The 27,242-nt window shown below is 51.0% G+C and overlaps 1 protein-coding gene across 1 annotated transcript; it reads left to right on the forward strand.

Annotated features, from left to right (window-relative positions):
* The first annotated feature begins 3,675 nt into the window (after positions 1-3,675).
* On the forward strand, positions 3,676-27,011 carry ADAMTS15 (ADAM metallopeptidase with thrombospondin type 1 motif 15). Its single transcript, XM_063093842.1, has 8 exons — positions 3,676-4,723; positions 13,915-14,047; positions 14,534-14,701; positions 14,921-15,204; positions 20,873-21,050; positions 22,021-22,202; positions 22,305-22,480; positions 24,233-27,011. Exons 1-8 carry the CDS (start codon positions 3,716-3,718, stop codon positions 25,005-25,007), a joined length of 2,904 nt encoding a protein of 967 aa, XP_062949912.1. The 5' UTR covers positions 3,676-3,715; the 3' UTR covers positions 25,008-27,011.
* Positions 27,012-27,242: the final 231 nt, after the last annotated feature.

Genomic DNA, 27,242 nt, shown 5'->3' on the forward strand with positions numbered 1-27,242 from the left:
TTTTACAGACTGTGAGTGACAAGCTGAGATTAGAATTAGACTGTTTCATGTGTTCAGTATCTATGGAGGGATCCTGTGTGCCCAGCATCATGTCGAATGCTGGTGAATAGAACAGTGAAAGAGACAGACGAGGTCCCCTCTCATTCTAGTGGGGCTGAAGTGAATTACTAAGAAAGCAAACATCCAAGCGAACAGAACAGGTTTAGATAGAGGTAAATGCTACGGAAAAAATAAAACATGCAGTTGTGATTGGAATTGGGACTGCTTAGATCGGGCAGTTCCAGAAGGCCTCTCAGAGGAGGTTGTACTTGGGCTGAGACCTAAGAGCATAAAAGGCCAAGCCGAGTTGTTTAGATTTGGCAGCATGGTCTAGGCCCCCAATCTTTCTCTGGGGGAGGAGGTGCTTTTTGTTTCCCAAGGAACATGGAGGACAGGGGGAAGCAGGAGGTGGCAGCATGGAATCCCAGTATGGAAGGATGGCTGCTGATGCAACGCGGAAGTCCCCGGGCACAGCTGGGACAGGACGTTCCTGTTAGCTGTCCTCCCTTCCCTGTTAGGAATACCAGAGAACTTCAGAAGAGCATGATGGACATCATTTCAGAGGGCCTGGTAAAGCTTGGTAGTAGTAGCAATAACAATAATAGTAGCTAGCAAGGATATTAACAGTACTATTAAACAGCATTTAAGTAACACTTTTTACGTGCCAAGCACTGCTGAGCACTTTGGAAAGACTAACTCATTTAATCCTCATGACAACTATAGAGGTGGGTAGTATAATGCCCCCACTTTAATAAGGAGGAAACCCAGGCTTAGGGAAGCACAGTAACTCACCCAAAACTGCACAAGTAAGGCGTGGTGGAGGGATGCAGGTAGGGTCTTCTGATCTTGGGCTCTTAATTATGCTATGTTGCCTTCCTTGGGCCTCGATCGTGTAGTATTTGGTCTGGAAGTGATCTCAGATATTGTCTAGACCATATAATTCTGATGAAGTCCTCTGACTGAAGACCTCTGATCTAGGATAATCCCTTCCCTTTTGAGAGATGAGGAAATACAGAGTCGGAGAATCAGATCAGTGATGGAAAGGGAGTGTCCATCCTGAGTTCTCACTTCTGCTCAAGTGCTCTCTGTACTGTACATCACAATATCCCCAAGTCCTCAATTCCTAGTTAGGAACTCCTGGCAAAAGTGATTGGGTGAAACTGCAGGTTCTCAAGAGAGGACAGACAAGATAATGCACATAAATGTCTTTAAATAAGATGATGCACATAAAATTCTTGGTGCAGTGCTTAGCACATAGTAGGTGTACAATACATGCTAGTGCCTTTGATCAGGTCCTCATGGCCAGTTTCTGTGCTCAGGGGTGAGAACAGTCGGGCTGTGATTGGGGAAGGGCAAGCAAAGCATGAGGTTGGGAGGGAGATTTCTCTCCTTGGGCCTGCCCACAGCCTTGACTGACATGACGCAGCCCTTGCCAAAACCCATCAATCAAGTAAAATGTCTTTGGAAACCTTGCAACCCACTGTTAAAACTGCTGGGCATAGGAATACAATTGCTTGCCCTAAATAAGTGACTTATCATTGCCCTTGGTTGTCTGAGTTTCTCTTTAATTATAGGCCCTCTTTGAACGCTCAAAAACACAGGGCCTTTGTAAACTTGAATTCTCTCCCTCTCACACACAATCCTTCCATATGCGTACTCTCTCTTTCATTTACAGATTATAAACACCCATCTCTTACTCATTCACATAATGAATTTCAGCTCCCTGTGTCTCAATTAAGGAAGGGCCCCAGTTGAATTATGGGCATCTGAGCTGCCTTCCTGTTCCAAGGCCCCAGGGGCCCTTCTAAGAGTGGACCACTTCCAGCTTTCTCTTTCCTTGACAGTAGAATTGTATACATGAGCAGCCACTTCCCTAGGAAAATCCCCCAATTCTTCAATACCACCCCCTGTATGCTTAAAATCATTGCACACTCCCCTCTCCTGTACTCTCCTCTTGCAAACTCAACTCAGAGCCCTTTGGATTTTCTAGGTATCAGGAGAGTAGGAAAGCCTCCTTCCTTTCCTTGTCTTTCTTCCTTGTCGGAAGAAAGAAGTCTATTTTGTGGAGAGCTAAGGAGTATCTTGAGATCTGGAGCCAGCAGTGGGGCTCCTCAAGCTTTTCTCCCAACTAGATGGAAACGTCCGGCTCCGTCCGTTGTGTCTTATGCACCTGATCCACACTTGGCCTCCTGCTCCAGCACCCTCTCCAACACTGGGTCAAGGATCAAATGAGATAATGCCATAGAGGAAGCGCCGCCTGGTTTTTCTACTGTCCACCAGGCCCTTGGCCCCTCCCTGGCAGGCAGACAACCTTTTCCCCTGGTACCTGCAGCCCTGCACCTGCTCTCCACATTCCTCCCAGGTGCTGGACTCAGGTAAGTTTTACCCAGGGTTCATCTCTCCTCCCCAAACCCCGATCAGTAGCATTCGCCTACTTAGGTGATGTGAATACTTCCACCAGGACCCAATTCAAGCACCCATGTGATGTCCCCGAGTGGGAAGATGCAGAGTAGCACATCATTCAGCGTTTCCTTCATAATTCCACCTCCTTCTGCTCTCTTTTCTGGGAGCTGCGGACCATCCGGAGGGCTGGTGGGGCTGGTGGTGCCGGTAGCTCAAGAACACAGATCGTAGTCAAATAATTAGGAAGTGACGGGTTTTGAGTATTTATTACCATTGTTTAAAAATATAATTTATTTTACAAAGGAAGGTATTCTGGAAAAAAAGAAAAATATATAATTTATTTAACTGTAAGTTTATATAATTTAATTTTTGATAATGGCTGTGTTTAACAGCTGGCTGGCAAAATTCTTAAAATTTAACAGTCTGCAGCAACCCATTTAGTACACCACTGTTTCAGGGCAGACCGTGGCCTAGGGCAGCCCTAGGTTCCAGAGGGCTCTCCATGTTCCTGGGAAGTTGCTGTTCTGGAAACAGGACATTTACAAAGGGAATTCTTGGTTCTGGGTCTTTCAGGGGACTCTGTGATTAAGAAACAGCAGGGATGTTGCAACAGGAGGGATGAGGTGGGCCTGGGAGAGGGGTCAGTAATGGGTCTTCATTCCTAACTCCTGACCCGAGCTGCCTTGAAATAAAGGATAAGATCCAGGGAGTGGACAGATGTCTGCCGAGGCACAAGTAACTGGCGTGCCGGGGCGCGGGGGCATAACCGAGGGCAAACCGCGAACCGGGAGACTCCGGCGCTGCTTTCTGTGGCCAGCCCACGCCTCCCGCCTCAGCTCAACGCCACTCCCTCCCCGCCAAGTGGCTCTCCGCTCCGGAGGCGGGACCGAGTTCTCCGGTGGCCCCTGGAGGATCCGGGCTGTGAGCTCTGGGAGGCTGGGAGGGGAGAGAAGGGAGGGGCGCTGACTGGGCAGTCCAAAGAGGAGGGGGCCTTTAATAGGCTCGCCCAGCGCCTGGTTTGCTGCGCCGCGAGTGGCTGAGGTTCCGAGAAGCCGCCCGGCACCTCCCGCTAGTTGTCGGCTGCAAATTTTCGTCCTTGCACTTGACAGCGATTGTGCTTAAGCTCCCAGGGCGCGCTTGGCTTGGGAAGCACAGGTAGGAGGCGCGGGCTGCCGGGTGCACGCTCGCTGCTCTGGGAGGAGTCTCCCTCCCTTTGCTCGCCTTACTGGGAGCTGCCGGCTGTCCCGGAGCGTTAGCGGCTCCGGGGTGCGGGATGCAAGGAGCCGAGCCCCTTCCCGGAGCGCGGCTGTGCGCTCCCGGCGCCATGCTTCTGCTGGGCATCTTAACGCTGGCTCTCGCCGGGCGGTCCGCTGGCGGCTCCGAGCCAGAGCAGGAGGTGGTCGTTCCCATCCGACTGGATCCGGACATTAACGGCCGCCACTACTACCGGCGGGGTCCGGAGGACTCGGGGGATCAGGGACTCATTTTTCAAATCACAGCATTTCAGGAGGATTTTTATCTACACCTGACGCCAGATGCTCAGTTCCTGGCGCCCGCCTTCGCCACTGAGCATCTGGACGTCCCCCTCCAGGGGCTCACCGCAAACTCTCCAGACCTGCGACGCTGCTTCTACTCCGGGGACGTGAACGCCGAGCCAGATTCGTTCGTCGCTGTGAGCCTGTGCGGGGGGCTACGCGGAGCCTTCGGCTACCGAGGCGCCGAGTATGTCATTAGCCCGCTGCCCAACGCCAGCGCGCCCGCGGCGCAGCACAACAGCCAGGGCGCACACCTTCTCCAGCGCCGGAGTGCCCCGGGCGGGCCTACCGGAGACCCCACCTCTCGCTGCGGGGTGGGCTCAGGCTGGAACCCCACCATCCTGCGGGCCCTGGACCCTTACAAGCCGCGGCGGACAGGCTCGAGGGACAGTCGCAGTCGGCGCAGGTCCGGGCGCGCCAAACGCTTCGTGTCTATCCCGCGGTACGTGGAGACGCTGGTGGTGGCGGACGAGTCAATGGTCAAATTCCATGGCGCGGACTTGGAGCATTATCTGCTGACCCTGCTGGCCACGGCGGCGCGACTCTACCGCCATCCCAGCATCCTCAACCCCATTAACATCGTTGTGGTCAAGGTGCTGCTTCTCGGAGACCGTGACACCGGGCCCAAGGTCACGGGCAACGCGGCCCTTACGCTGCGCAACTTCTGCGCCTGGCAGAAGAAGCTGAACAAAGTGAGCGACAAGCACCCTGAGTACTGGGACACCGCCATCCTCTTCACCAGGCAGGTGAGTTGATCTGTCTCTTCTCTGGACCCAGATAGCCTCATTCGCTTAGGATCACCGCCCTTAGCTCTCCAAACCCCCTTTGTGCTACGCAATGCCCCCCAGTTTAAATTTCACTGATCTCTTTCCACTCCAACTTTGGAGCTTCCAGGGAGAACTCTCTCCCGGCGCCCCGGCTCACGTGCATCTGCGCTGTTGGTGGAAAGCCGGATCCTTCCGAAGGTGTTGGCCTGGGGTGGCCAATCAGCGCCTCCTGGATCTGGCGCCGAGGGGCAGGAACCCAGGAAGTTGCCGCCCCGGAGCCGCAGTTTGCCTCCAAGGCCGATAGGAGGCGCTATGAGGATGGTGTTGGAGAGGGCGGGAGCGACCCGCCCCTATTGTATGGGGCGTTTGAATCCTCTCAGACATCTCCTCCGAGGCTCCCTTTCGCTGTCTGTCAACTGGAAGGTGATCCAAGGTCAGCGCCTGCTACATTTCTCGTGGGCAACATGTTATCTCCTCTCTCTGTCCTAGGCCTGGAAAACCTGGATTGGGATGAAGGGAATCATTGGGACATTCTATGGGTTGCAGTGAAAGGCCAGACTCAAGTACTGCAAGCATCCCTCTGTCATTGCTGCTTCTCCTAGAACCTTCTCTGCTGGGTCTTGTCCAGGGGCTTCCAGACCGTTCAGAGCAGTCAATTTAGTTAGGGCACCTGTTTGGAGCCGGGACTGTTTCACTTGGAGCTTCAAGTGAAGTTTCACTTGGAGCTGAGTTGGGAAAAATCTCTTCCAATTTTCCTGTATCCTTGCTGGCACATGGTGACCCGTTTGCCCAGATGTATACTCGGGAGCAGAGCAAGCAAGGTTGCTGAAGCTCCCGGCTCACTAAAATTCCTGTGACTTGACTGCAGGGCTCCAGCATCTGCCCTTGCTGGGATGGAAGTGTTGTAAGCTTAGTCAAGAGCATGTGGAGACTCCAACTGCAGGGTTGGAAAGATACTGAGTACTGGGATTAGAAAGATGGACCCAAGCCAAAAACCGCTCTGCCTTTTGCAGGTTTTTATCTGATATTCTGTCTCAAATAAGCTATGACTCTGTGGACATTGGGATTCACAAGTGTTGGAGTGATTGGGCACTATGAAGTTTTTGGATTCTTGAAATTTCTCAGATACAGGAGACTGGGAGGAAAAGGGTCATCCAAGTGATCTGCTTCCTGCTGTGACTTGAATGTGTGCCATGCTCTTGTTTTGTCCTCACAACCACAGAGTTCTGGGGACAGCACAGAATCCTTGATTACCTCTAGGGCGCTAACTCTCCACTGTTTCCAAATGGCCACTCAAAGCTGGACTGGCGCAGTAGCGCTGGAGCTGGAGTCTTCCTCGGTAACCCATTTGGCACAGCTAGTCCCTTCCCGGAGTTGGACTTCCTTCTTTCCCAGCCTTCTTCTCCTCCCGCCACCTGGTTTCTCTAGGGAGGTCTTTGGCCTGAGTCTTGTTTCCTTGCGCTCATTCTTCCAACTAAGGTCTGTCGAGCCACCACTGCTCAGCCCCTACAAGCACTGCCTTGTACTGAGTCATGGGGAAACTGCAAAGGAGGTGGCTTCGACCTCTGCACACAGACCAGCTCGGCAGTCAGATTGCTGGGGGAAAAAAGCAAAGGCTGAGAACAGGATATCTTAATGGGCAAAGCAGCTGTTGCCCCATCTGCTACCTGGGATGTCCCTGTGGAGGTCACTCACTGGTTCTAAAGTAACTGACTCAGTTTCTGCTGCCTGGTGGTTAGGGCTGACTTTGGGAACCAGCTGTAGGAAGAAGACTCTTGCTGGGAATATGGGCCATGCTGTCAGAAGGATCCCGCCTTTTGAAAAAGAAGCAATCAAACAGCATGACAGTTTCTCTTTCTCAGTGGTGTGTGCTAGACCCCCCGGGGCTATGTTGTCCATGCATAATAGGTACAAGATGCATGACCACTTGGGTCAGAGGCAGTGATGTGCAAGCTGGGACTTTTAGAAGCTGTCTTTCCCTTAGGTGTCTAGAGGGCAAAGCCAGAGAGTGGTGGATGAAACGGCAGGTCAACCATCAAGGTATGTGCTTTATGCTTTAAAGTAAACATCTCCCCCACCTCCTTGCCAGCCCAGACTTTAGGGCCTGCTGCAGTCTCAGGGTCTTTGAAACTTCTCATTCCTGAACTCCCCTGGGGGAAGGTACAGTATCCGATGAGAATACGAGTGCATCTTTTTGCAATAAGGCAGATGTGCTTTCCAGGAACCTTAACTGTCTGGAAAGGAGAATACATTGATCATGCAACAAGTATTTTGACCATTTGAGGAGTTTACTTAAAGATTCAGAACAAGTTCATGGAGAAAGTGCACATCTGATTCTGCAAAGTGATCGGCCTCCAGGCTCATAACAGCAGGGTGAGGTCAGCACAGGATGGGAACCAGGATCTGTGGAGAATTAGAGCCAGAGTCTTTCTCATTTATTTCTATGAGGAGAAAAGTTTTTATTACATTGGGCAGCAGGAGCCAGGTATTTAATGCTAAGACTCTGTGGGCTCTGATTCGCTGAGACTCCTCTGTCTTTAAGTCCGATGCTTCTGCCGTTTGGGTAACCCTTTGTGGTAGAATGGCTTTCATTCATTTGTTCATACATTTAAAGAATAAGTATTGAGCATCTGTTACTTACAGGTACTTCCCTGGGCTGTAGCACTACAAATACTAATGAGATGTGGCCTCAGGCCCCCAGGAATTTACTGCGTGGTGGGGAGCCCACAAGGCAGCAGCTAATTACACCATGGGCTGGGGCTGGGAAGGAAGCTTGCTTTCAGTGTTGTAGGATGCCCTCTCCTCCTTTCCACCATCTGTTTTGCTAGTTGTGACATTTCCTCCTTGGACTGACTTTGTTTTTTTTAGTACTTGTGGTTTAGGATTTTTCTGCCTGTTTATTCCTTCATTTATTTTACCTGTTGTTCTTCCTATCATTTCCTGCCGTCCCCATTCCCTTCTCCTCTCAATCTTTTCTTCCAAGCTCTCTTCTTCCTCTTTTGGGATTATCCAGGCAGGCTGTTTATCATCTTTTTCTTCTCTCTTATTTTCTTCATTCACACTCTGGCCTTTCCTCTGTCACAATCCCAAGCTCGGCGTCCACCTTCTTGTTTTGGCTGTGAGCAGTGCCATGTTTCGTTGTGGGGACGTTCTACACTGTGCAGAGTGGAACGGCATTCTGGAACCTCGTGTGCAACAGAGGACAGTTCTTTCTATAATAAAGCACTTGCATTAGAGCAGTGACATTTAGTGTTCAGATAAAAAGATGTTAATGAGAAAATGATTATATGTATGTTACATGTATCTCCCAATACAATAAAAAAGAATCTTGATTTTATCAGGATCTTTTTTGAAGGTAGGCCTTGGAAGACAATAGGAGAGAGGGGTCATGTGTAGATTTGGTATTTAATAGTTTATCATTCTTGGTCACTAACTGGAAACTCAACATACTCCTTCTGGAAGGTGGGAAGGGAGTGGAAGGGGTGGAGTGTGATTGTTTCCTGTCTTGCAGGAGGAGTACTCTTCCCCTTTCTGTTACTTGTACTGAGTAAGTCAGCCCAATGTTGATGGTGGAAGATGGGAGGAAGGTTGGAGGAAATCTTTTTCTTTTTTTCAGCCACTGGTTTAGTCAGGAAGGCAAGTGAGGTTTCTCCTCCTTCTTTCTGAACTTCTGAAGCTGTTTGCATCTCTCCCTCTGCTCTTCCTGCCACCTTGCCTTGACACCTTGACTTGGTCACATTGTGTGATGCAAAGAACATGAGCTTGGAGTTGGGCAGAGCTGTGTTTGAATCCCAGCGCTTGAACTTCCTAGCAACAGGCATTGGATGAATCAGCAATTTGAACTCTACTTTCCTCATCCTTAGAGTGAGGATGAGGATGATGACATGATACCTAACTTACGGGGCAGTTGCAAGGACAAGTTACTGGGTGGTCCAGAATAGGCGCCCAGTGATGGCATTACCTTCATAGTCACTCAGTATGATTCTTGCTGTTGTGGGGTAATTGCCTACAGACCCCTTGCCAGAATCTAAATTTGGATAGTCCTGACTTAAAGCATTTTGCCCCATTGCCCTTGCAAGTATACTTAACACTCGTCTCATTACACATTCCTGTTTTTGTGTGGGAACTATGACCACCAGCATTTGCCGTTTCCACTTATCTATAAACTCCTTTAAGGCAGGGACCTCTTTGCTTCATAGGCATCTACCTGGGCTTGTCATTGGTCAGTGAGTGTTCATGGAAGGAAGGTGCAGACAGAAGTGTGCGGACTGCCTGTAGCTGTAGGTGCCTAGGTGGTTCACCTTTCTTCCTGGGGATTATTCATCCAGCCTTCAGGCTGTCAGGCTGCAGGGTTGGAGAGGGAGTCTTAGGTTCTTCTGGCATTTCATTTTAGCTCTTTGCCATCAGGTTTTGCCCTGGAGAAAGGAGGGGCTCCACAGAGGAGCGTGTTTAATCCACCTGGGAGTAAGTAGACAGCGTGAACAGCAGGGAAGAGGTCAGTGTGTCAGTGCAGGTGTGGGGCAAGGAGCCAGGAGCTTGCTCAAAGAGCACTCTCAGCACTAATCCTGCTGTCTCCCCACTGTCAGCCAGCACTAGCTTGAGCTCCAGGCAGGGGGCAGTATGGGTGGATGGTCTTTCCCCATTTGAGATTCCCCAGCCCCTTCATTCTTGGGGTGAATGTGCACCAGAAGCAGCAGGGAGTCATGTAAGAATTCAGCTCTGAGGCTGAACTGCCTGGATTTCAGTCGTCATTCTGCCCCTTCCTCTCTGACCGTGGGCTCACTGTGTGGCTCCGTGTTCCTTACCTTCTCTGGGTCTCTTCTTCAAGATGGGGCCTAATAATGGTATCTACCTCATAAAACTCTTGTGAGGATTAAATGGGCTCATACAGGAAAGTTCCGGGAACAGCATCTGGCACATAGTAGCCACTTAGTAAATGTTAGCTGTTATTGTTATATTTGGTAGGCACCTTCTCTTGAGGTGATGATTTTTAGAGAAGGTTTAGTCTTCCTGTAAGCTTTGGGTTTCTCTTCTTCCTCACTGAGGTAATTCTTGCAGTTTTGGTCATCTCAGTCTCTTGCAATAATACCATTTTGTACACCTGGAGGGATTTATTTATATGCCAGTGACACCAAATCTGCTAATAGAAGTAACTAACCTTCAAGGGTGTGTTACCTCCTTCTTCACCAGGCAGCCTTAGTCACATTGCCCAGGCACTGAATTGCTAGAGTTTATTTCTTCTAGCAGAGCAAGGCCCTCCCATCCTTGGGGATTACAAATGAAATGGATTTTGAGCTGGCTAAGGAGATACAGTGATGCCTGGCATAGATTTGGATGAAAAACAAGCTAAAGGGGCAGTATTAATACTAATGAGGGCACTTTTCACCAGTAATTACGGTATCCTAACTGGTGCAATGTGATACACACCAAAGAATACTGTTGGCCTGGTGTGGATTCAGGACCCCATTCTTCACTTAATAGCCACCTGGTCTTGGGCATAATCTCAACTCACTGAGCCTCAGTTTCCTCATCTGCAAAACGAGAGAACAGCTCTGAAACTTCTGTGAGAATAATACTTGGATACTGTGATGTGGCTGTGAAGGTGAGCCTTGGCTCTGGTGCCTAGCACTTCAATGTCAGCAGGAAGTCGGTGAATGCATATATCTTCTAACATATTAAAAAAATCAATGTGCTTGATTTTTATGGGTCCCGCTGTCTCTGTATTGCCAGAAAACACAGAGCACCTCAGTACACGTGTGGGAAATGAGGAGCGGTGGGATGGAGGCCCATGTGGAAGGCAGCTGGTGGGTAGCTATGATGAGAGCATGTAGGGAGCGACACTGGCGTTATCCTTATTTAATGATTTAAACTGTGGCTCTCATCCTAAATTATTTTATAAGAAGGGACAGTTAGAAAAGAATAGCCCAGGAGTGCTGGGTTCCTGGCCGAGGTGATTCTGGGTCACCTGGAATAGCACCTGCTTTTATGAAGACAGATGCAAATTACAGGAACGGTGAGGCAGGAGGGGCCAGGCTGGGAGACGCCTACCCTGTTCAGGAGGAAGAGACCAGAACAGTTTCTAATTGTTGGAGACAAGTGCCTCAGCTGAAGAGGTTAAGGCAGTTTGAGTGCTCTGAGTTCATTCCAGAAGGGTGGAGACGTTTGATGCCCCAGATGAGGCACAACTGGGCTCCTGGACAGGGCTCGTAGGCGTTCAAAGCACTAAGGCCCAGTGATTCTGCACTGGAGTCCCTGATGGGACAAGAGGGACAGGCAGCGCCTGTGACCCTAAACAGCTGCATCTTCCCGCAGCGAAGAAGACCTTGCGCACTGCAGGATGGGTGCTCTCAGCTCCGCCCTTACCCTGAGGAAGTTTGCCGGCTCTTTCCTTGTTCTTTTCCTTTGATCCAGGGAAACCAGGATTTCTTGATGGAAAGAACAGGTTGCTCCTGGCCAGGAAGGGCCTGCAGCTGCATGTCTTTGCTCCAGAGAGAATCCACCCTCCCGAGAGGAAGGAGGCTTTTGGCTGTAGGGACCTCCCAGCTGCAGTGGTCGAGATCCCACTCTGAGCTCTCAGTCTGGTCTAGTCCTTTCTGAGGGGCAGCGTGTGGGGATAGGGGGATAGGACTCTGAGTCTCCGCATGGGAGACCCTCACTTTTCTGTGAGTAAGTGTTATTAATTACATGACATGGGTCAGTGTAGACGAGAGGTTTCTTAGGGTTCTTCCCATTCTAGACGTCTGTATTGTTCTGTGTGCTCCTTTTATATAACCTTCAGGGCCAGCAGGGGCTGAGCACCCTGGGATTGGAGAAGGAGCACAAGCTTAAAGCACTGCACAGTGCAGGTTCTAGTTGAGAACTGGCCCTTCCCCAGAGCAGGAAATGGAGGCCCTGAGGAGAGAAGGGACTTGGCCAAAGTCACATAACTAAGTAAGTCTACTTAGTTATGGGGTTAGAACCATTGAGTCTCATTCTTGCACCCTGTCTCTTGCATGAGACTAGCAGTGCATGTGCACATGGCCCAGAAGCAATGGAATGTGCCTGCCCTAAAGGCTGCAACCACCAGGCCAGAATTTCCAGACCGCCTAGCACTTTGCTGGGATCCTGTACTCTGCCACCCTCCTTCACTGTGCCCCTGCATGAGCCTTCATCCTCCCTTCCTCATCTTGGTCCCATTCCCTCCATTCACAAGCTGATCTGTGCTTCTCAGCAGTCATATTCCCTAAACTGGTGGTCAGGTGAACTTCCCTGCCCAAGTTTTGACAGCGGTGGTTTTCTAGGTTTCAGAGCTCTGGGGAAAGAGCTTTGGGGAGAGTGAGCCTTTAAAAATTAAAGGGTACTGGGGAGAGAAGGGGAGTCGAGGCCCCCTGTGGGGTTCTCAGAAGTGGAAGAAGGACACTGTGCCAGCACAGGCAGTAGAGAAAGGTTGGGCATGCATGGAGCCCATTGTGGACTCCAGCACACTCTGGGTCCAGGCTGTTCACTCCCGTGGTTCTCTGGCAAGAATAACTGTTAACTCATTAGAGGTGTGACTGTCACCTGACCGTGGGAAGCCAAGTTTGACTGCTCAGGTGGTAAACTTCTGAGTGCTTTGGATTAAATTGTGCTGATTTTCTGTACTATGACCACTTCTCCTCCCATGCCCCCTGGCCCCACTAACTCTGCTGATGCCCATCCTCCGCCCATGCCAGCATGTGCATGCGGGCACGTGCACACCCACACACCCACACACGCGCATACGTGCACAGCCCTAGGGAGAAACAAGATCAAGAGCAGCTCTGTGTGTGTGTTTATGTGAACCCTCTGGCTCCCACAGGAACAGGACACAGCTCTTTCTGTACAGTTGCTGGGCGACTGGCTGTGACATGGTGGAAAGAGCACTGAGTGCTCATCACACAGAACTCAGTGCATGTTTCTGCTCCGTGACTTGAACCTCTCTGAGCTTTAGCTCCCTTGTCTATAGAAGGTGATGATAACAGTTTTTATTTGGGTTAGATGTTGTGAGGCTTAGATGGAGTCATGCATGCAAAATTCATGCACGGTGTCGGCATTTAATAAACAACGGCTGCGATTAGCTATGCTAGTGAGCCTCAGTTTCCACCTTTTGACAAATAGATATATCTGCTGCCTAACACTTTTGTGAGGATTTAATGAGGGGATGCACATAATTGTTTCTTGTAAACTGTAGAATGTCTGATGCATTAAAGGCAGCAATGTAATGAAGAGAATCTTAGCCTCACTGATTAACACATGTCTGCTCAAGAGGAACAGAGTGTGCACAATCTCCTATCCTATGTCCAACCCCTGGGCTCTTGGGGTACCCAGATGGGTCACTGGCCTCTAATGCTCAGTAAGTTCTTTGAGACGTCCACCCCAGCAGCCCCATTTTGCCCTTCTGAACCTTCTGGAAACAACTCCTATCAGGATTTCCTGCTGGAAGCCCCAACTTCTGCAGCAAGTTAAGGTTCCGTACAAAAAGAGGGACCTTCCTTCCCACTTAGGAGATGATCTATTTAATTTGTCTTTTCTTCCTAGCAGCCATTGAGCCCGTGGCCCCCTTGGGCTTCTGTAGCCACTTGAACTGTGTCTAGATGGTGGCTTGTGTCCACGTCACCCTGCTCTCCCAGCCCAAGGAAGCCAAGTCTCTGGCACGGGCTGGCCCTTGGCTGGTGTCCCTTTGGCTGGGAATTGGAACTTAATTCATTGTTGTCCAAAAGGTAGCCCAGCAGGGACTGAGGCCATGCAAAGCCCACTCTGGATGGGGAACATGGTTGCCTCCCCCTCCCCCACTCCCACCACCTGCCTCAGTGAGCCACGACCAGAAACTCACCCGGCTGTGGGATCCCTGTGTTTATGGTCTGGAAGGCTGTCTCTGTATAAAGCCGTGGCCCTTATAGTTTAATTTTGTACCTCTTAATTTCCTCCCATAGGACCTCCTATGGTAGGATTTGGGCAGAATTTTCTTGGTGATCCACAGCACTTTCTTCTGGCAGCCTCCTCCCTCAGCCTGGGTGGATTCCATGCATAGCCATTAGGATAAAGGGCCTGGCTAGAAGGTGCTGGGCCTGGTTAGGGTTGGTATGTCCAGTGGGATGCCCTCTCTTCCCTTCAGGTTCCTCTATCACTGTCTCTAACTTCAGGCTGGCTTCTGCTTCTCCCCCACCCGGCAGGACCTGTGTGGTGCCAACACCTGCGACACCCTGGGCATGGCTGATGTGGGCACTATGTGCGACCCCAAGAGGAGCTGCTCTGTCATTGAGGATGATGGACTCCCATCAGCCTTCACCACCGCCCATGAGCTGGGTAAGGCTAGAGAGGGCTTGTGGGCAGAGGGGAGGAGGGCTCCCCTCTGGGGTCTTGCTGGGTTTGCGCTGCGTGCCCTGGGGGTTGAGGAAACATTTGTCTTTGCCCTCTCGTGTTCTGAAACTTTAGGGACCCTTTGTAGGGCAGAGTCTGTCTTGGCAGTGGCTTTGTTTTATTTTTTCTGATTATACCAGCCCAGTCGGCCAGTGATATGGTCTGAGACCCTCTGCCAAGAATCTCATCACTTAGGCACTAAGGGGAGAAAGTGTTAAAGACAAGGGGCACCCTTCTGTCCTCACTGAGACCACAGCCTGATGGAGGGAACAGAAAACACAGAGCATGATCTTGAGGACATTTGCAAAGTAATCTATCCATAGGTGAAATGACCAGCCTGAAAACCGTTGACATAGGTCTATAGCACCCCCCATTCCTCCCTCTAGCCCGTATGCCTTGTCTGCCCTCTGAGTCCTCTTCCTCACCCCACAGGCCACGTGTTCAACATGCCCCATGACAATGTGAAGGTATGTGAGGAGGTGTTTGGAAAGCTCCAAGCCAACCACATGATGTCCCCAACGCTCATCCAGATTGACCGTGCCAACCCCTGGTCAGCCTGCAGCGCTGCCATCATCACTGACTTCCTGGACAGTGGGCATGGTAAGCCAGGTGGCTTTGCTGCTGTTACTGGTGGTGGTGCTCACCACCTTTCTGGATGGACTTCTGTACCTAAGGTGTGATGGCCCCAAAGAATTGGGCTCTGTCATTGGTCTATACCAGTCACCCCTTGGTTCATTCTCTCCCCACCATTTAGATTCTAGGCTAGCCAAGCCTCACCTTCCCCAGATCGTCCTAACGAATGCCCTCGGCTCTCTGTAGGCGACTGCCTCCTGGACCAGCCCAGCAAGCCCATCTCTCTGCCTGAGGACCTGCCAGGCACCAGCTACACCCTGAGCCAGCAGTGTGAGCTGGCCTTTGGCGTGGGCTCTAAGCCCTGTCCTTACATGCAGTACTGCACCAAGCTGTGGTGCACTGGCAAGGCCAAAGGGCAGATGGTGTGCCAGACCCGCCACTTCCCCTGGGCAGATGGCACCAGCTGTAGCGAGGGCAAGTTCTGCCTCAAGGGGGCCTGTGTGGAGAGGCACAACCTCAACAAGTACAAGGTGAGTGCTGGAGCCTGTGCGACGTGGGCTGCTAGGGGAGGAGGGGAGACCCAGGGGCCTCCACTGCTCTTGGTCACCACTGGGGACCTGCGCCATCACAGATTGGCTGTGTGACCATATCTGTATCACACTGCTGCTCTGTTCCTCGATTTCCCTGTCCATGGTCCTATCCGCTTCTTGACTCTGAGACTGGAGAGAAAAGCTATGGTAGGGCAGAGAACTTGGTGAGGCCTTACACACCTGGGAAAAAGCCTTCAGCAGGAGGTGAGGGCTCAGCTTCATCCTACCTGGGAGGAGCTCTGGACAAAAAGCCTAACACTTGACCTTAGGAGTGGCTCGCTCACTGTGGCTCCTTTCTTCCTTCTCTCGTCAACTCTTTCTTAGTTATGCTCCACACATGGGTGCTGGGGACCACACAGATGAGCAAGGCTCAGAACAGGAATGAAACAGAACTCTGGGCAAGCATCAGTACTCTGCTGCATCTTGAACCAAACGTCAGTTCCTGTTATGATTATTTTATTTTATTTTTTTTAGCTGAAACATAATGGAACAAAGGCTTTTTTTGGTCCCTGATAAATAGGAATAGCAATCAAAACAGCACAAATTCAGAACCCCAAATATTCTCTGTGCATAATAACAACTTTATATTCTTCAGGTCTTGATTTGGGGTAGTAAAGGGATTTGTACTTTTCTAGGCAGGAATAAGAAGTCTATCTTTCTCCTTGATCCTGGAAATGATTTCCCTTTCTCACCCACGTCCCCAGTGGAAGGAGGACTTGGTTCAGGGTGTTATTTGTACAGAGGGATATTATAAAAAAGCTTCCACCAAGCATCTTATCAATTGCTCTGAGATGGGCGTGGTACAGAATTATTTAAAATCTTTTTCTGTGTTCTGGGATTCAACCGTTTATTAGGCAAAAACCCACCATGTTCAGGGAACTGTCTAAGACACTGTGGTGGTCAGACAAAAAAATAAAATGTAGACCATGCCTCAGAGAGCTTCCAGTCTAGAATGGAACTATAACTATAGTAACTGAAGGTAATTAACACAAGGCACAGAGAGGTGCATGTTATGTGTTAGGAAGGAAGCATAAAAATGTGTCATGGGAGAACAGGGGACAAGAGATTAATGATGATCAGAGAGGCCTGAAAAGACTTTGAGGAGGAGGTCAGATTTGGAGAGAGCCTGGAGGGGTGAGTAGGATCTCAACAGGCAGAGGTGGGATGAGGGGCGGGTGGGGCAGTTCTGGGTGGGTCTGGGCAGATGAGGGCTCTATCAAAACATCTCCACTGCCAGGATGATGGGTTTGGACCAGAAGACGCTGAGGCCAGGTGGGTCATGGCCGGCTCCTTGTCTTGGGCAGATGAGTCTGGAGGATGAAGAGACTAGTCAAGAGGAAACTGGGCACAGGAAATGTGGTCTGAGAAGCACAGTCTTTCCTATACTTTCTGGAATTCTCAGTCTGTCATCGGCAAAATCCACTATATCCTCAACTTCTTCTCTGAACAGTCGCTTCACCACCTTGATTTGAAACCCTGCCCTCATGGGCCAAGGTCAAAACACAAAACTTCTCTTACAAATCGCCGTAGCTCCCAGTGAGCTCAGTAAGAATCCCACTGTCTGAAGGTGGAGCAAAGGCAGATTGACCACCAAACTGAGGAGGTGTCTCAAGACTGAAAAATGAGGCAGGCAGTTCCATGAAAGCAAATCATTTTTAATTAAGAGGATAACTTATTTACAGGGTGATGGATTGGGTGGGCATTGACCCAGAGGCATATGCAAAGTTTCTCTGTGCCTCCTGGTTGAGCCTAAGTTTATATGGGCAGTTCACACAAAGCAGTGGAAAAAAGCCAAGAAGCAATTACTAAGTAAGAAACTAACGTCACTAATACCAAATGTCTTATGACAATGGCTTTTATCTTTGGTGGTCTTGTGATGCAGGTAGCTGGACCGGCTGTTGCCACACCAGTACTTAATCATTAAGTGCCTTTTTCATAGTCATCAAGCTATTCCCACCTATTGTTCTAACTACTTTACCCCTAGTGACTGTGTGACTTTTGTGGGCAAGGTTGACACAAAGGACAGAGCAAGTGTTAAGGGCTTTAAGACGGAGGAAGTTAGTTCTCGGTCTCACGCTCTCTGTGTCCAGCAGGGCCCTGTCTTCCCAGCTCACTTCCTCTAGTTTTTGGATCCCAGCACTTCCTCAATCCCACCTGGACCTGCACCCCATGGACACAACCACCTTTCCATCACCCCTCACTCCTCCTGTGCCCTTGCCCCTCCTTATGGAGGTTCTGGGGTCCATTGTTAAAATCACCCCTTCACATGTACTGTCGACCCCCTTGCCTGTCTCTCTTCATCACACTTGCCTGGAATAAGCCACCACCTTGGCTGAATCCAGCACTCTCACCTGCTCAAGTGTGCCTGCACAGGTGAATGTGGCTGGAGAATGTGCAGCTGTGCTCACTGGTCTCAGCTTAAATTCATGACCTGGGAACTCGGGTGGCCCACAGCGCTGCCTGGGAGTCACATATTTCACTTCCCTGGTTCCGTCACTCTCCCAGCCTCCTAAACTAATACCTCACTCCTTCTCCCCTCTCCTCCCATAACCAATTCTTTCTTCCTCGTTTTCCTTTTCCTCCGGTTTCAATAAGAAAAAAGAAGCAACCAAGTAACCAGAGGAAAATTTCCAGCAGCTCCCACCACTACATCCACCGTCCGGCTGGCTTCAGTGCCTGCATTTCCCACCCGCCCCTTTACAGTGGCAGACTGCCCAGCTCTTGTCTGAGGCCACATGGTGCTTCGTGCTGGACTCTGTCCCCTGTCTACTCAAGGATGTCGTGTATCACTTCTGTCTCTCCCGTGGCACCCCTTTTTCCCCCTCCTGAGTTGGATCATTCCTTTTGGGATACAAGCATGCTGTCATTTCTCCCATCCTAAACAGAACTTCTCAGGGTCCTACTTCCTTTCCATAAATTGTGGTCTGTTTCTTCAACTCCTTTTGCAGCAAAGTTCCTTGAAAGAGTTGTATAAACTTCCTCTCTCCGATCCCTGTCTCCCCCTGTTGTTCTCCGGAGTCCACTCCAATCAGGCTTTCACTCCCACCATTGCTCCAAAACAAATCCTATGAAGGCCAGCACATGGCCTCCACATGGCTAGTGAGGGTGACGGATTACTGTCGCTTACATCGCCTGACCTGTTAGCAGCACTTGGTGCAGCCACCGCTCTCTCCCCCGCGGACAGTCCCTGCTGTCTCTTGGTTCTCCTCCTCCCTGACTGGCTGCCCCTCTCAGTCTCCTTTGCCATTTTTTTCTCATACTCTCATCGTCTAAGTGTTGGGATGCTCCAGGGCTCAGTCCTCGCCTTCTTCCCTATCCACACTCAGTCTCTTAGGTAATTCATCTCGAGCGCAGCTTTAAATGCCATTTGTAGGTTGAAGACCCCCAGATCTGTATCTCCAGCCCAGGCCTCTCTCCCAAAGTACACACTTGTATGTCTAACTGAACCTTGACCTCTTCATCTGGATGCCTGATATACATCTTGAATGTACTTCTGTGAAACTGAGCTCCTGATCATCTCCCCTAAACCTTCTTTAGCAACTCCACCTTCGAGTTGCTTCAAGATAGATCCAGCATGTGACCATTTCTCATCACTTCACCTTCTATCACCCTGGTTTGACCCCCATGCCCTCTCTCTTGTTTTATTGCAATCACTCCCTAACTGGTCTCCCTGCTTCTGATCTTACTCCTCATAGACTATTCCCAACATAGCAGCCAGAGGGATCCTTTTAAAATGTAAGTTAGGTTATGTCACTGCTCTGCTTGGAGACTTTCAGGGGCTTTACACCTGGCTCAGAATGAGCAGTCTTGTCTCTGCCGTCATCTCCTGCTTCTCTCCTCTTGCTTGCTCTGCTTCAGGGATGCTGGAGTGCTCCAGGTGCATCCTTCCTCAGGGCCTTTGCATCTGCTCCCTCAGCTTGGAATGCTCATTCCCTAATATCTGTATAGCTCACACCCGTACTTCCTTCAGGCCTCTGACCAAGTGAGGCCTCCCTGACTCCCATGATACAGAGCAGCCCAGCTCACGAAGTGCTCCCCATCTCCCTCACCCCCTCCTGCTTTTTACCGCCTCTGACAATCTACGTGCACTGGTCTATTTTTATTTTCTGGCTTCCCCCGCTAGGATGTCATCACTTTGAGGGCAGAAACTTGCCGCACTTGGTGTCAGGCATGTAGTAGGATCTCAACAAATATTTGGCGAATGAATGAATGAATGGCACTTGGCAGGAGCACAATGAATGTGTTTTGCACAAATGAGTGTGAAAAAATGATACCAGGTGCAAAACAAATAGCATTGTCTCAGAAGCCAAAGGAACAGTGTTAAGCACTGAAGGAAAATTGGAGATGATAAGGCCAGGGTACAGACTCTTCTGGTCTTTATATGGCCCCTGCTGACTTTTGAGAGAGCAGCTTCCATGGTGTGATGGGGACAAAACCCATGTCACAAGGCATGGAGGAGTGAGGATGTGGAAAGAACACATGTAGGTGGCTCTCCAGGAAGTGAAAGGACAGAATGAGGTGGGGCACTAGTTGGAGAAGAAAGCAGGGTTAAGGGAAAGTGCTTAAAAAACAAAAACAAAAACAGGATAAAACAGATCTGTTGACACTATGAAACAAGAACTATCTGACAGGAGGACAGAAAGAATAAATATGCTGAATATATACATAGTTAAAGTATTTATGTTATGTGCAGCCAGTTCCTGGTTAGCTCGATGTGTGTTAGTCACTTTATGGATGATCTGTGACAGAGGATTAACCCCAGGCGTGGACAACTGGGTTGCTTCCTCTATTGCCCAACCGGGGTGTGTTCGGGGGGCAAAACCCCATTTTATTGTCATCCTAAGGAAAACATAATGAAGACTATAAATTTTCTATCCTCTCTCTACTCTCTTAAAAACAAAACAAAATCCACCTCGAAGCCATAGAAAGTTTTAGGATTGCTTAATAGTCTCTTATCCATATCTCCTCTGAGCACAAACATTAGACCTGCTTATCATGAAACTTTCTCAAATGCAGCTTCTGATTGAGGTTAAGATCAGTTTGGTTTGTTGAAAAGTGAATTAAACAACATTTACAAATAAAAATATTTAAAATCCATGGCGACATTGTTTACTGCAAGGCTGGGGGCTGGCGGTGCCTTGGATTTAGAAACTCCTGTGAATACACTAACAATAGATAAGGGGAGACTTTGAACTCCTGCACAGGGGCAAGACCGTTGCTAGGAATTTTCATATGTCATTTAAATCTTCCATCTGACCTCAGACCCGGGTAGTAGTGGCCCTGTTTTTGCAGATGGAGCCCCTGAAGCCTGAGGAGCTTTTGCCAATTGCTCAAGCCCACTCGCGTGGTGGGTGAAGGTGATCGTAAGACGTGTCTGCCCTGCTCCACAGTCTGGGAGCAGGTGGTATTTGCTAATTAACTGGTTGAAGTGTTGTGTGGCCCTGTACACACTGATCGTTTGCTTGTCATTTTCCCCTCATAATATAAGTGGGTTTTCTTCCAGTGAGGTGGAATGGGAACTTGGAAGCTCTCCCAGTAGCTTCTTATAGTCTAAGGAGCAGGCGTGGCACCTGGGCCCTTCAGGTGTATAACAGGCTCTTCCTCGCAGGTGGACGGCGCCTGGGCCAAATGGGAGCCCTACGGCCCCTGCTCGCGCACCTGTGGCGGGGGCGTGCAGCTGGCCCGCAGGCAGTGCAGCAACCCCACCCCTGCCAACGGTGGCAAGTACTGCGAGGGAGTGAGGGTGAAGTACCGGTCTTGCAGCCTGGAGCCCTGCCCCAGCTCAGGTGAGGTGGGGGGCGGGGGCAGCAGTGGCCTGGGCCCGGGGGAGGTGAGGCTGGAGCTCACCCCTCTCCCCAACTCTGGCTAACCATGGCTGCAAGGGGACTACAGTCTTCAAGTTCTAACCCCCAGGAAAAAGCTTGGAAGTGGAGAGGTGTAGATTCCTCTTGGGATCATCCCTCTGTCCACTCATCTTTTCTTCCGGCTGCTCAGACTGGGCACTAAAAGGCTTATGGGAATGAGACCCTAGAAGTCCACTTACTTCAGTCCCGATGAGCGCATCTTCCTAAGCAGGAACCCGGGGCCTGTGAACTTGGTGGGGGAAAAAATTACATCTCTATTTTCACTAACATTTCTACCTAAAATTTAGTATTTCCTTCAATTAGGCAGCAAACTATAGCAATGGAAATACCTGTGCCTTTGTCACTGGTAGAAATCACAGATATTTTCATATGACACTTCAGTAGTTGCCGAATTCTCAAAATGCCATATGCTTGTCCCTACTTCAAGAGTACAGGGGTTATGAGATTCATTACTGAATCTTGTTATTTAGTGCATTAACAAAGAGGCACATGTATCACAAATATGTTTCAAAACATACCGATAGTTGTATATCAATATAATTGGTGTTCTTTGTAAATCTTTGTAATTTATTTTATGCATTTTATAACATTATTCTGAAAATAGGTTCGGTAGACTGCTGAAGGTTTCCATAGCACAAGACATATTTAGGACACCTGTTAGAGAGTGGGTTTAAGGCTCGATTACTCAGGGGATACATTACCATATGTGCCCAGGATCCTTTGGTCCCAGCCTGCTTTGGTCCTTTGAGAAGGGATGGCAGTAGCTTCAGTGATAAGCATCGTACTGCCGAGGGCAGGAAGGGCTGTTGAGAACACGGGAGGCTGGGGACTCTTGTCACCCTTTGCCCCCTCACCTCCCTTTAGCTTCCTTCATGTGCTTTCTCCTCACCAGCTTCTGGCAAGAGCTTCCGGGAGGAGCAGTGTGAAGCTTACAATGGCTACAACCACAGCACCAACCGGCTCACCTTGGCTGTGGCGTGGGTGCCCAAGTACTCAGGTGTGTCTCCCCGGGACAAGTGCAAGCTCATCTGCCGAGCCAATGGCACCGGTTACTTCTACGTGCTGGCACCCAAGGTGAGCGAGCCGGGCGGCAGACCAGGAGCGGGCACTGGGTCTTCAGAGAGCATCCGGCTGAGCTTCCTCTCTCTTCCTCTCTTTGTCCTGGGGTTGCTGCAGGTGGTGGATGGTACACTGTGTACTCCTGACTCCACCTCGGTCTGTGTCCAAGGCAAGTGCATCAAGGCTGGCTGTGACGGGAACCTGGGCTCCAAGAAGAAGTTCGACAAATGTGGGGTGTGTGGGGGTGACAATAAGAGCTGCAAGAAGGTGACAGGACTCTTCACCAAGCCCATGTGAGTTCTGGGCCCTGGCTACACCCTAGCCAGGGAGCAAGGGGGTGGAGGGGGCAGTGGAATTCCCCCCAGGCATTGGAAGCTTGGGTTGTATTGGGGTAAATGTCAGGCTCCTGGCCAGGACCCTTTTTGTGGAGGCCACTCATACACTTGTAGGGCTGAATCCATTCATTCATTCATTCATTCATTCATTCATTCATTCATTCATTCATTCATTCTTTGAGCAAACAAAGATAAATGCTGGAAGAGGACACCACTTAACAGGAGATGATATTCAGGGAGGTGCAGAGTTGCTAGAGTCTGTCTAGCATTCTAGAGTAAGACTGACCTACATTCAAATTTCAGTTCCCCATTTTCCAGATGACCTTGTGCAAGTGACTCAATCTCCAGACTTACAGACATCCTGACCTGTGAAGAGGGAAAAATACTAGCACATTTTACATGTGCTCTTGTGAGGAGTAAGGGAGTTAATTCAAGTGACATGGTTAGCATAGTACCTGGTACATTACAAATGCCCAAAACACGTTCACGATGATGATCACGAGGCAGGATGTGGCAGCTGCCACCTTCCCTCTGGGCCTGAGGCCGTGGTCTTGGGGATTGGATTGAGGTGAGAATGGTGGTAAACTGCCAAGAGCCTGCAGCATGGGGCTCTCAGCTTGAGCTTTCTGAGGTCAAGCACATTCTCCTTTGAAAGTCCTAACTCATGTTCTGGAAGAAGCGGGGGCATGCAGGGCACCTGGGGTGAGGGCTGTGATTGGCTCTGAAAACTTAGGAGTCCATGTGCTGACGATTAAAAGTCCTAGATGGCTGTCCTGGAGTCTCAGCTGTGCCTCCTGGATCTGACACCCTCTGCTGAACCCCTGGCTAGACAATGCATAGGGAGGGTGCTCCCTTCTCTGGGAGCTTGGGCACTGCAGGTGGAGGCATTCTGGGCTGTCCTTCACAGGGTCCTGCAGCCACGTGGGCAGTTAAAGGTACATCCCCCAGAGCAAATGTTCCTCTCACATACCATTGGAACTGGAAGGAGCCTTAGAAATCATATAGCTTAACCCACTCATTGTACAGATCAGGACACCAGAACTCAGAGAAACTAACTTGCTTAAAGTCATCAGGGAATTGGAGTCTGGGCTGAGGCTGGGTCTGCCCCCGACTCCAAGGCCAGTTGCTCTCACTGCACTGAGCTCCCGGACTTTAACTCTGGACTGTAGACTTGTTTCCTTCCCCTCCTCCTCTTCCTCCTCCTCCTCATGGCTGATATCTATTGAGTCCTTGTTGTGTGCCGGGCATCATGCTACATGCTTTCTGTGCTCTGGCTTATATAATCCTCCTTACAATTCAGTGAGGTATGTGCCATCATGAGCTTCATTTTATAGGTGAGAAAACAGAGGCTCAGAAAAGCCAAGCAACTTATCTGAGACCAACTGCTGAGCAAGGGCCAGGGACCTCTAGCTCCAAAACTTGTGCTTTTAGTTCCGCGCTAGAATTCACCAAAAGATCAATTTACTGAAGGAAACAAGACCATGTGGCTTTGCAGCCAGCGTGTTGTTTTGCATTGTCTGACCACAAAGCCATGTTCCAGCTTTCAGTGTGGGCCTCCATCATGCCCTGGACGGTGGTTGAGCCAGCCTGGTTAGTCTCTGTGCCCTTCTCTGGGGCTTACAAAAGGGGACTCAACTGTGACTTTAAAGGGGAATGAGATCTTTTCGTCCAGGCGTCTTTCTTATGCACAATCCCGCTTTCTCACCCCAGGCACGGCTACAATTTCGTGGTGGCCATCCCTGCAGGTGCCTCGAGCATTGACATCCGCCAGCGCGGCTACAAGGGGCTGGTTGGGGATGACAACTACCTGGCCCTGAAGAACAGCCAAGGCAAGTACCTGCTCAACGGGCACTTTGTGGTGTCGGCTGTGGAGCGGGACCTGGTGGTGAAGGGCAGCCTGCTGCGGTACAGTGGCACGGGCACGGCGGTGGAGAGCCTGCAGGCTTCCCGGCCCATCCAGGAGCCCCTGACTGTGGAGGTCCTCTCCGTGGGGAAGATGACGCCACCCCGGGTCCGCTACTCCTTCTATCTGCCCAAAGAGCCTCGGGAGGACAAGTCCTCCCACCCTAAGGACCCCCGGGGCCCCTCGGTGCTGCACAACAGTGTCCTCAGCCTCTCCAATCAGGTGGAGCAGCCAGACGACAGGCCCCCTGCACGCTGGGTGGCGGGCAGCTGGGGGCCTTGCTCTGCCAGCTGTGGCAGTGGCCTGCAGAAGCGATCAGTGGACTGCCGGGGCTCCCTGGGGCAGCGTGTGGTGTCTGCCTGTGATGCAGCCCATCGGCCGGTGGAGACACAGGCCTGTGGGGATCCCTGCCCGACCTGGGAGATTGGTGCCTGGTCGCCCTGCTCCAAGAGCTGTGGCCGGGGATTTAAGAGGCGTCCACTCAAGTGCGTGGGCCATGGAGGTCGGCTGCTGGCCCGGGACCAATGCAGCTTGGGCCGCAAACCCCAGGAGCTGGACTTCTGCATCTTGAGGCCGTGCTGAGTGTGGTCGTCCCTTTCTCCCCACCCCCGACTCTCCACCCCACTAGTGTGTGGTGTTCTGGCCAACTGGAGCAGTGGGCAGAGGGCAGTGGCCTGCACGTGATGTCACCCACATTCAGGGACATGAGCCATGGGCCGGGGTGAGAGGTGCCCTTCTCCCCGCTGGACTGGGCAGGGGGAAGCTAACTAACACACAGTCTACCTCATGCTCCGCTCCTCGGGGGCCCTGTTGTGGGCAGATGCTGTGAGGTGCGGGTGCAGGGCAGAGGTGCTGAGGCCCAGTTTCCAGGGGACCTGGAGGACGGGTGCCTCCCATGCAGAACTTCAGGGACCTTGGCCCCCGTAAGGGAGGCCACAGGCTGCTGGAAGAGCCATGGCCCAGCAGCTTGGCACCCTCAGGTGGCCCCAGTGGCTCTGAGCCGTCTCTGAACAAGGCAGGGTTTTCATGGTGCTCTCAGCCCACTTTCCCTTTCTGACTGACATGGACTGCACAGTAAAAACTGGCCGGGGCAGGGTGGCAGCTGAGGGGAGTGGGAGATTAGATGCCCCTGGAGCCCCGGCCACTCCATTTGAGAAGAGGTGAAGTCCTGAGGTTTCTCATCTTCTGCTCTTGACACTCCTTAACGAACCCTCTGATGTCCAGGGAGTCAGGCTAGTGGTAGGGCTGTCACTTCGGTGTCCCCTGAAGCTTTGCAAGTGGAGAGAGAAAGTCAGTCGGGAGCCTGCCCTCTTCCTCAAGAGCAGCTGGCCGCTACCAAAACATGCTGACACTTGTAAGGGGCAATGGATTCTGTGGCCTGCACAGAGGATCTGAGGAGAGATCTAGAGGGTTCTGCTGTCACTGGGGCTGGGGTGAGTGAGTGCTGAGCTCTGGGCTTGGCTTTGGGGGGATGTCACCCTGGGATGGGGAGGAGGAGGCTCCTGTTTCAATGGCTTCTTCCTTCAGAGAGGAGTGTACAGATAAGGTTGACACCGTGGGCTCTGCATCACCCGAGGACCTCCAAAGTGCCCACAGTCAGAGGGGAATGGGACATGCCTAGGAGGGCTAGGTGCCAAACACCTACGTGCCACAAATTAGTCTTCATGCCTACAGCTACCGCTGTCTGCCTTGGGCACGTCATGTTGCATCTCCGACCTTAGCTTCTCCAGCTGGGAAATGGGGCTCACTATTTGCTACCTCAGATTGTGCTCTCTGGGAACCCATCCCTGTCCCTCCCCTGGGACAGTGGTGACCTGGTGCTTCCACTGTACCCAGCTGTTGTCTTTGTAGACTGAGCTACCCAGCCACAGGGGTAAGCGTGTGGTGTGTGTCTTCCTGACCCCCACAGCCCGGCTGCCTGCTGGAGCTCCACACGTGAAGACAGGATCTCTCTCTTCAGGTTCCTTGGGAGCAGGTTTCAGGAGGCATTGAGAATCAATGACCTGACCCAGGGGTCCTGGGTGGCCACTGGGAGGAACTGCTGGAGACCTGCCTGTCTTGTAGACATGTCAGGGGAGTAGAAACCCTAGTGTTTCTTATAGCTCTATATGGGGAGATACATTGGGGTTAGAAATCCTTTGGCCAAGCAGGGTATTTCTTGAAAGTGCAGATGCTCCAGTGGGTTCATGAGCCCAGGACCTCAGTGGAGAACTTCATTGAGAGAAGATCGAAGCACGTGTCCTCCCTGGGGAGAGAGGTTCAGTCATTTTTGCAGTTTTTCCTAATAGTCCAAATCCACGCACTAACCAGCCAGCCAGACAAGCCTCTGGGATGGTGTTCTCATGCCGATCAAATCCCGACTGGGGCCCTGGGACAGAGCTCCGCAGGGGGCAGGTTGCGTGCAGCTCTCTGAGGCAGGGCTGCAGTCACCCCTGAAGGGCGAGGAGGAGTCCCTCTCGGCACCAGTGAACACTGTGGGACCATAGGGACAAAAGGGCCCCAGGGCATCAGGCAGAAGGGGAGCTTGGCCAGCCAACGGTAGAGCTGTACCCTGTGCTTGGTGCACCCCCTCCTAGGCCAGGAGGGGGTGTCCTGGGGGCTCTGCAGAATGGGCAGGGGGGAAAGGGGTGGGTGGGAAGGGAGGTGCCCTCAGTGGGAAATTGGCGCCTTAGCAGAGCGGCTTTTGTTATCAGTCACTTTATAAATCATTTCAAGGAGGGACAGCCACTCTCATTCCTGACACAAGCCAGGTCTCAATGCTCTTTTCTGTTGTGGAGTTTTTTTCTCTCTCTTTTTTCCTTTTTAAAAGAAGTATGA

Source organism: Cynocephalus volans, chromosome 4, assembly GCF_027409185.1.
Source record: "Cynocephalus volans isolate mCynVol1 chromosome 4, mCynVol1.pri, whole genome shotgun sequence".
Classification (NCBI taxonomy): domain Eukaryota; kingdom Metazoa; phylum Chordata; class Mammalia; order Dermoptera; family Cynocephalidae; genus Cynocephalus; species Cynocephalus volans.

Coding starts and splice junctions, on each gene's coding strand:
- ADAMTS15 (XM_063093842.1), top strand. CDS start 3,716: ATGCAAGGAGCCGAGCCCCTTCCCGGAGCGCGGCTGTGCGCTCCCGGC. Junction 15,205..20,872: donor ACAACCTCAACAAGTACAAG/GTGAGTGCTGGA, acceptor TCTTCCTCGCAG/GTGGACGGCGCCTGGGCCAA. Junction 21,051..22,020: donor GGAGCCCTGCCCCAGCTCAG/GTGAGGTGGGGG, acceptor TCTCCTCACCAG/CTTCTGGCAAGAGCTTCCGG.